We start from the raw sequence: 9,119 nt of genomic DNA, 5'->3' as shown, positions 1-9,119 counted from the left end.
TCCCAGGAGATGGGGTGGGAAGTAGGAAGTATCTGGTCGTGATGCTCCAGCCAACATGAGGTGTGGGGCAGGCTTGATGGACCAGCTGGTCTTTTCTTGCCCGTCGGTTTCGTATGTTGGCACGTCATTTCCTCCTTTGCCTGATGGGTCGATAATTTGTGGGACTGAAGTGTAATCGGCAAAGATGCAAAGGGAGCATTTCAGCTGGTAAAACGTGTTGCTTACGCGCCGATATTTAGGTTCCAGCACTCCTCCTCTCTGACACTGTCACCATGTCTCAGGTGGTAGCACTCTCGCCTCCCGAATGGAAGAAGTTGTGGGTTCACGCTCTACTCCAGGACGTGAGCACATTGCGGCTCGTGGTGCAGTACTGAGGGAGTGCCGCATTGTTGGCGATGCCATTCTTTGAGCGAGACCCCAGCATCCTCGCCAGCATTCCTCCCTCAACCTGCACCTTTCTTTTTTAAAAGGGGATTAAAAAAAAACCCTGACTGATTTTGCAGGTTATGGGATCTTACTGTGCACATGTCTGCTTTTGCATTCCCCCCCCCCCCGCTTCAATCACTGCTCTTCAATTTAATTTCTTGTATGTCGACCATGAGAAGGATTGTTTATCAATTTGCTTTCCATTCTTTACGTCGTCTCCCCCAGAATTTTTTTTAAATTCGTTCCTGGGATGTGGGACATCGCTGGCAAGGCCAGCATTTATTGCCCGTTCCTAATTGCCCTTGAGAAGGTGGTGGTGAATCACCTTCTTGAACTGCTGCAGTCCGTGTGGTGAAGGTGCTCCCACAGTGCTGTTACCGAGGGAGTTCCAGGATTTTGACCCAGTGACGATGAAGGATCAGCGATATATTTCCAAGTCAGGATAGTGTGTGACTTGGAGGGGAACTTGGAGGTGGCGGTGTTCCCATGCACCTGCCCTTGTCCTTCTAGGTGGTAGAGGTCGCGGGTTTGGGAGGTGCTGCCGAAGAAGATTCAGTAAGTTGTTGCAGTGCATCTTGTAGATGGTACACACTGCAGCCACAGTACGCCGGTGGTGGAGGGAGTGAATGTTTAAGGTGGTGGATGGGGTGCCAATCAAGTGGGCTGCTTTGTCCTGGATGGTGTCAAGCTTGTTGAGTGTTGTTGGAGCTGCACTCATCCAGACAAGTGGGGAGTATTCCATTACATTCCTTACTTGTGCCTTGTAGATGGTGGAAAGGCTTTGGGGAGTCAGGAGGTGAGACACTCGCCACAGAATACCCAGCCTCTGACCTGCTCTTGTTGCCACAGTATTTATGTGGCTGGTCCAGTTAAATTTTTGGTCAATGGTGACCCCCCCAGGATGTTGATGGTGGGGGATTCGGCGATGGTAATGCTGTTGAATGTCAAGGGGAGGTTGTTAGATTCTCGCTTATTGGAGATGGTCATTGCCTGGCACTTGTGTGGCGTGAATCTTACTTGCCACTTATCCAGCCCAAGCATGAATATCGTCCAGGTCTTGCTGCATGCAGGCATGGACTGCTTCATTATCTGAGGAGCTGCGAATGGAACTGAACACTGTGCAATCATCAGCGAACATCCCCACTTCTGACCTTATGATGGAGGGAAGGTCTTTGATGAAGCAACTGAAGATGGTTGCGCCATAGGACAAGCTAAGCGAGGATAGAAATAGCATCATAGAAATTTACGGCATAGAAGGAGGTCATTCGGGCCATCGTGTCTGTGCCGGCAGAAGATTTGCTGTCCTTTGGCCCGTCTGGCATGGGCTCAGTGACACCTGACACCATTTTTCTTTCTGGCGACTTGCCCTAAGCCAAAAAGGGGAGTGGAGAATGCAGGCATCGATCCCGGTACCCCTCACCTGCTCAGCGAGCGCTCGACCATTTGACCTCATTCCCCAGGATAAAATGGGCGCTTTTTGAAAAGTATCTCGAGCTGATGAAGCGATGTGGCTTATATGTTATTTTTGTTTTTAAAAAAAAAAACCACGTACATTGTACCGAATGACAGCTGCATGAAAGGAATCATTGTGCTAATCTTGTTTTGCACGGAACAATGGCCTTTGTGCAGTGCCCTGCCTGGTGGAAGAGGATGAGTCACCATGTTGATTTAGCCGACCGGGTAACCCTGGCAACGCACATTTTAAAGATGGCAGCCATGTTAATGAGAGCTGAACGATGGGGAACACCAACGTCCTGATCTATGGGCTCAGGCCGATTCCTGCCATCGAACGCCATCAGCACTCATGTGAACTTCACCTTTGATAGCCGACCGCCCACTGTTGTTCATTCAGTGGCTGGGCCCCTGCTGGTAGATGAGGGTTTTTTTAACAGACTGTCAGGTATTATTAGAGGACTCTGTGTTTTGAACCTTCTAATTATCACAGTTAAAAACTTGACAGCTAAAGTGCGATGCACAATAGGGGTGTTTGCTGGGGATGCTGTCACCGTGCTTTCATATCTGGTGTTCGCCACTTGTACAAATGCATTTAAGGGGAAGCTAGGGAAAGGAATAGAAGGATATGCTGATTGGGTGAGACGAAAAAGGGCTCGTGTGGAGCATAAACACCGGCACGGACCAGTTGGGTCGAATGGCCTGTTTCAGTGCTGTAGACGCGACGTAACTTGTACCCTTGCATTTAAACATTATTGGCCTTGGAGGGAGTGCAGCGTAAGTTTACCAGAATGATACCTGGACTCCAGGGGTTAAATTACGAGGAGAGATTACACAAACTAGGGTTGTATTCCCTGGAATTTAGAAGGTTAAGGGGTGATCTGATCGAAGTTTTCAAGATATTAAGGGGAGCAGATAGGGTAGATAGAGAGAAGCTATTTCCGCTGGTTGGGGATTCTAGGACTAGGGGGCATCGTCTAAAAATTAGAGCCAGACCTTTCAGGAGTGAAATTAGGAAACACTTCTACACACAAAGGGTGGTAGAAGTTTGGAATTCTCTTCCGCAAACAGCAATTGTTGCTAGATCAATTGTTAATATTACATCTGAGATTGGTAGATTTTTGTTAACTGAAGGTATTAAGGGATATGGGCCAAAGGCGGGTGTATGGAGTTAGGCCGCAGATCAGCCATGATCTCACTGAATGGTGGAACTGGCTCGAGGGGCTGAATGGTCGACTCCTGTTCCTATGTTCAGTAAAAACTTACTATGAATCTAGGACTGGTACCAGAGTGAGCTCACCAGAGCAATGAGGCTCTGCGGGTATATCGTGTCATCGCTCCTACGTTTTCCCCCCCTCCTCCTGTCTTCACACCTTCTCCCAGGCTTCCCTCACTGCGACTGTGGGCCCAACTTCTACCAAGTGTGACGGTGGGTCTCTCTCTCTCTTACTTGGGTTTCCCCTCGCGTCCCCATTCCCTCCAGATTAGGAATGCACATGAGTAAGGGTCTTGGATCCCATCGTTCTGAACTATGGAGGCTGTTTGAATATCACTGGTTTGGAAACAACGCTCTGGGGATCCCATTACATCGAGTTCCCAGCACAGAAAACAGGCCATTCGGCCCAACTGGTCTATGCCAGTGTTTATGCTCCACACCAGCCTCCGCTATCTACTTCGGAACGCCTAAGAGAGACTTGCATTTATATAGCGCCATGGGCATTTCTGATGCCAGCAAAGAACCTTTTCAATTACTGTGACAAGTAATCTGTAAATGCCGTCTGCAAGTGCAAAATGAAATTGCACCGCAGTGAGATTATTTATGACTTGTGTAGGAGTATTGAGTTGTAAGTGTGGGGGCTGTGTAATCTGGGAGTCCCAGGGTATTTGAGTGACTGTGGGCCAGCACGGTGCAAAGAATGAGCTAATGCCTTTCAGCCAAGGAAAGTTGATCAGTTTAATCTGGCATTGAATACGATGTGTTGTAAATGTCCAGTAAATCACCATCTGTCCGAATCTGCTTCTTTGGTGAGTCTCCGAGCGCAGGCCCTAGTTGGGAGAACAGCCGCTGCAGGACTTTGGGATTTATAATTTCAGGGACATCCTTTGAAAAGAAAAAGAAAGACTTGCATTTCTATAGCGCCTTTCACAACCACCGGACGTCCCAAAGCGCTTTACAGCCAATGAGGTACTTTTTGAAGTGTGGCCACTGTTGTAATGTGGGAAACACGGCAACCAATTTGCGCACAGCAAGCTCCCACAAACAGCAATGTGATAATGACCAGATCATCTGCTTTTTAGTGATGTTGATTGAGGGATAAATATTGGTCCCAGGACACCGGGGAGAACTCCCCTGCTCTTCTTCGAAATAGTGGCCGCGGGATCTTTTAACCTCCACCTGAGAGAGGGCAGATGGGGCCTCGGTTTAACGTCTCCTCCGGAAGACGAGAGTGGGACTTGAACCCACAACTCGAGGTTTAAACCTTTCTGCCGCGTTGCGTTGTGCTGCCTGTGCAGAGTTTTAGTTTTAATAATAAAAAGCTGAGACGACCGGTTGTCCACATTGAGGGAGAGAGAGAGAGAGGTGGCCAATTGTAGAGCAAAGTCCCAAAACCCGATGTATAAACTCGATGCCTTTGCGAGATTTTTGCATGTGGCACTTGAGGCCGTGTGGATACCCAAGAGCTTAATAAGCTCATCACTCGGGATTAGTGCTTCATTCCTCAGAGCGATTGTGGTATCTCACAGGAGAATGTTGCTATGTTATAGAATAGAATCACACAGCACAGAAGGAGGCCATTCGGCCCATCGTGCCTGTGCCGGCTCTTTGAACGAGCTCTCCAATCAGTCCCACTCTCCTGCTCTTTCCCCACAGCCCTGCAAATTTTTCCTTTTCAAGTATTTATCCAATTCCCTTTTGAAAGTCACTATTGAATCTGCTTCCACCGCCCTTTCAGGCAGCGCATTCCAGATCACAACAACTCGCTGTGTTTATAAAAAAAAATATTCTCATCTGCCCCTGGCTTTTTTGCCAAATATTTTAAATCAGTGTCCCCCCCCCTCTGGTGACCGACCCTCCTGCCAGTGGAAACAGTTTCTCCTTATTTACTCTCTCTCTCTCAACCCCATATGATTTTTGAACGCCTCTAGTAAATCTCCCCTTGACCTTCTCCACTCTAAGGGAATAATCCCAGCTTCTCCAGTCTCTCTAGATAACTGATTATTATAATATTCTGCTGTTACATTCCAGTACTTCACCTCTCGCTAATTGAAATTGAGCCCCTGGTGGATTCGCTGAATCATTGCTACTGATCACAGTCCACCCCTATAATACACGAGATTAGACTGAAGCTGGATGGTAATAACAGTTGCTGTAATACATGGTTACGCTGCTACCTTATTTCCTTGAATTTATTAATCTCAGTGCTGCAGCTTTTGACATGACATCTGTTGGCCGTGCATTGGTGCAGAATCCTGGTGAGCCTCAAAGAACCATCAAACATTTCAGTTTGAAGAACTTGTCCCGACTAAACTGCGTTGTGCAAATCTCGATTTAATCGAATCTTGTCTTACCCTTTTTTTAAATTAACTTCTTTCACCGACCAGTTACCAGAAAGGACTGTATTCTCCTTTTCTATAAATTGGGTCGCACACTTATTTCTCCTCTGCTCTGTTGGGGGGGGGGGGTGGGGGGGAATCATAGAATGGTTACAGCACAGTAGGAGGCCATTCAGCCCGTCGAGCCCGTGCCGGCTCTCTGCAAGAGCACTTCAGCTAGTCCCACTCCCCCACCCTTTCCCCGTAGCCCTGCAATTGTTTTCCTTCAGGTACTTATCCAATTCCCTTTTGAAAGCCACAATTGAATCTGCCTCCACCACCCTTTCAGGCAGTGCATTCCAGATCCTAACCACTCGCTGCGTAAAAAAGTTTTTCCTCATGTCGCCTTTGGTTCTTCTGCCAATCACCTTAAATCTGTGTCCTCTGGTTCTCGACCCTTCCGCCAATGGGAACAGTTTCTCTATCTACTCTGTCCGGACCCCTCATGATTTTGAACACCTCTATCAAATCTCCTCTCAACCTTCTCTGCTCTAAGGAGAACAACCCCAGCTTCTCCAATCTAACCACGCAACTGAAGTCCCTCATCCTTCGAATCATTCTTGTAAATCTTTTCTGCACCCTCTCTAATTCCTTCAAATCCTTCCTAAAGTGTGGTGCCTGGAATTGGACACAATACTCCAGTTGAGGCCGAACCAGTGATTTATACAGGTTCTTCATAAGTTCCTTACTTTTGTACTCTATGGGCTGGATTTTCATTGAGGAGGCGGTACTACAACTTTCGGGGTTGTAGTCCCGCCTCCATCGAGTTCTAGCCAACCCACGCGATTTTGACTTGATTGACCTTGTTGAGCCCACCCAGCGGGCTCAGCAGGCCAATTAAGGGCCACCCGGCAACAGGTGACGTCACAGATTGATATTTCATCTGTCAAGACCTTTTGACAGATGAAATATCAGCGTTTGACAGCTGTTTGAAGCTGTCAAACACTGACGATCTGTACTCCAGGTTAATTCCTTCCTCTTGGGATGATTTAGAGATCTCCCCAGAACAGAAAGCTGAATGCTGGAACTTTTGACAGCTCACAGCCATTCTGCTTTCTGTGCCGGTGAGATGAGGGACTCCCGAGACCTGAGGGAAGGAAGGCTGTAAAGGTAAGTAAATGTAAGTAAAACTTCGTTAAACACTTTACACATACCAAACACACTTACCTCTGCACTCATGCACCCATCACTCACCTGAACACCGGACATCTCGACCCCCTCCAAGCCCTTCATCCCGACGGCCCGCCTCGCTAACTTGGCGTGGTTTGGAGCCGTCGGGAATCCCACATTTCAACAATGAAAATAGGGATTAGGCTAAAAACTGCCTGTTAACTACCTGTTAACAGGCAGTTAATTGGCACTAATCCCCTTCCCGCCTCGGGGAGGCGGGTCCCAGCGCTGGTCGGGTATCCGCCTCCTTTGAAACTGGCATGGAGGCGGGTTGGGGACGGGATGGGTTTGTGACCCCTGATTTCGGGATTTTAACCCCCCACACACTTCCAATCCCGCCTCCACGGCCCAAAGAAAATCCTGCCCTACGCCTCTCTTTATAAAGCCCAGTGGAAAAGAAAATCGGGCTGAGGGCAAAATAGGCGGCCAATTGCCCAAGATTAAAATATACCCCATTGAGCTTTTAGTGAATTCAACTGGAAAGATTGAATGGGAAAAAACAAAAGATCACTATAAACGCCCAGCAGATCGGTGAACTCCGAATGGTTTCAAATTGGTTTAGCTCACACTTGTCACGCAGGCCCCGATTTATATCCCAGTGGGAGTGGCCCAGTGATATAAATGGGCGGCGGGTTGTCGTGCGCTGCAGGGCAGGATTGGAGCTCCGTCAGCGACACTGGAACTATAGCTCATGAGCCAGGCGTGGACTCGAGCCCTCTCTCTCTGTAAAGTCACTTTTTGCAACTTGGTGAATTTTGGCTGTGGACCTTTCCTGGGAGAAGTTAGAAAGAATTTCTTTACGCAGAGGGTGGTTAGAATGTGGAATTCTGTCAGAAATAAATTATAAAGCCCAGTGACCCGTACACTTTCTCAACCTGCCCTGCCGCCTTCAACTATTTGTGCACACATCTACCCCCCAGGTCCCTCTGTTCCTGCACCCACTTTTAGAATTGTACCCTTTAGTTTATATTTCCTCTCCACGTTCTTCCTACCAAAATGTATCACTTTGAACTTTTCTGTGTTAAATTTTAATCTGCCGCGTGTCCGCCCATTCCACCAGCCTGTCTATGAAGTGCTGGAATGTATTAGCTTCACTTCGTATTTCGCCAGATTCTGCCTGCCCAGGGTTGTTGGGACCGAGCGTCGGCAGTGAGTTGGTGCGCGGTCAAACTCACGGTGGCTAGGGGGGATTTTGCGAAAGTACTTGCCTTGGGTAGGGTGCAGCTCTTTGATTTGAGATGATCCAGTGGGGATCCAAGACCCAGGTGGCTGACTTGAGCCTCCCTCCGTCCAAGCTGCAATTATCTCATTGAACTTGAATTCTGTCTCCGCGGAGTGACCTGACCAGAGGGACCTAAAGGCTGATGAACCGTTGAAGTCATGGCTGAGGGGGGGAGGGGGGAATGTAAATGTTGGCAATCTGTCATAAAAATAGAAAATGCTCAGCAACCAAAAAAAAACATAGCAGCTCCATCTGCACCTGGAAAGATAGGCCAGGTTCCAGCTTCGGCCTGTTTATACCCATCAGTCTTTTGGGGATCTAGCAGTGATGTCGGTGTCTCCATCAGTCTACAGCGCCTTTCACTACCTCTGGACGGTCCAAAGCGCTTTACAGCCAATTAAGTACATTTTTCAAACGTGGTCGCTGTTGTGATGTAGGAGATGCGGCAGCCAATTTGGGCACAGCAAGATCCCGCAATGTGATAATGACCAGATCATCTGTTTTTAGTGCTATTGACCCAGGACTCCCCTGCTCCTTCGAAATGGTGGTCATGGAATCTTTTAGGTTCATCTGAGAGGGCAGACGGGGCCTCGGTTTAAAGTCTTATCTGAAACACGGCACCTCCGACAGTGCGGCGCTCCCTCAGTACTGCCCCTCCGACAGTGCAGCACTCCCTCAGTACTGCCCCTCCGACAGTGCAGCACTCCCTCAGTAGTGCCCCTCCGACAGTGCAGCACTCCCTCAGTAGTGCCCCTCCGACAGTGCAGCACTCCCTCAGTACTGCCCCTCCGACAGTGCAGCACTCCCTCAGTACTGCCCATCCGACAGTGCTGTGCTCCCTCAGTACTGCCCCTCCGACAGTGCTGTGCTCCCTCAGTACTGCCCCTCCGACAGTGCAGCACTCCCTCAGTGTAAAGTCTGTAGGTATTATGGCGAATTAATACACAGACTACAAGAGTAACTTTAACAGGACTTTACTATTCAAAGGTCAGGGCGAATCTGCCCAATAAATCCTGACACAGCACTTATATACCGGTGTGGTCACCGTCGGTATTACAGTATACAGCAGCCAAGATAAAGTAGTGCCACACCTAAAATAGTTCTCTTAAAGGTGAACGGTTACATACACTACAATCCTCCCTTTTTAGCTTACAACATACTTATTCCCCATTAAACATAACATCATAACATATATCCAACTTCATGTTAAAACAGTTCACAGATGTAGTCTCTGCGGAAACAGTTTATAGATTCA

At 48.2% G+C, this 9,119-nt stretch overlaps 1 protein-coding gene across 8 annotated transcripts in view; it reads left to right on the top strand.

The window, feature by feature from the left end:
* The window catches only part of LOC147101623 (endophilin-B2-like), a 125,228-nt gene that overhangs the window by 12,385 nt on the left and 103,724 nt on the right, over positions 1-9,119 (top strand). For 2 of the 8 annotated variants that reach the window (XM_085965339.1, XM_085965333.1), the window contains exon 1: positions 2,133-2,295. The exons of 2 other annotated variants lie outside the window; for them this stretch is intronic. In XM_085965339.1, coding sequence (XP_085821465.1) covers positions 2,188-2,295 — 108 coding nt within the window. In that variant the 5' untranslated portion in view covers positions 2,133-2,187. Of the gene's footprint in view, positions 1-2,131; positions 2,327-9,119 lie in introns of those variants that run through there. 4 more of the 8 variants (XM_085965335.1, XM_085965334.1, XM_085965340.1 and 1 more) reach the window with 4 other exon arrangements.

This window comes from Somniosus microcephalus, chromosome 23 (genome assembly GCF_052327205.1).
Source record: "Somniosus microcephalus isolate GS21.2 chromosome 23, FLI_Smic_1.0, whole genome shotgun sequence".
Classification (NCBI taxonomy): domain Eukaryota; kingdom Metazoa; phylum Chordata; class Chondrichthyes; order Squaliformes; family Somniosidae; genus Somniosus; species Somniosus microcephalus.
The sequence above is the reverse complement of the archived record's forward strand: the minus strand, read 5'-3'. Positions and strand labels throughout refer to the sequence as shown.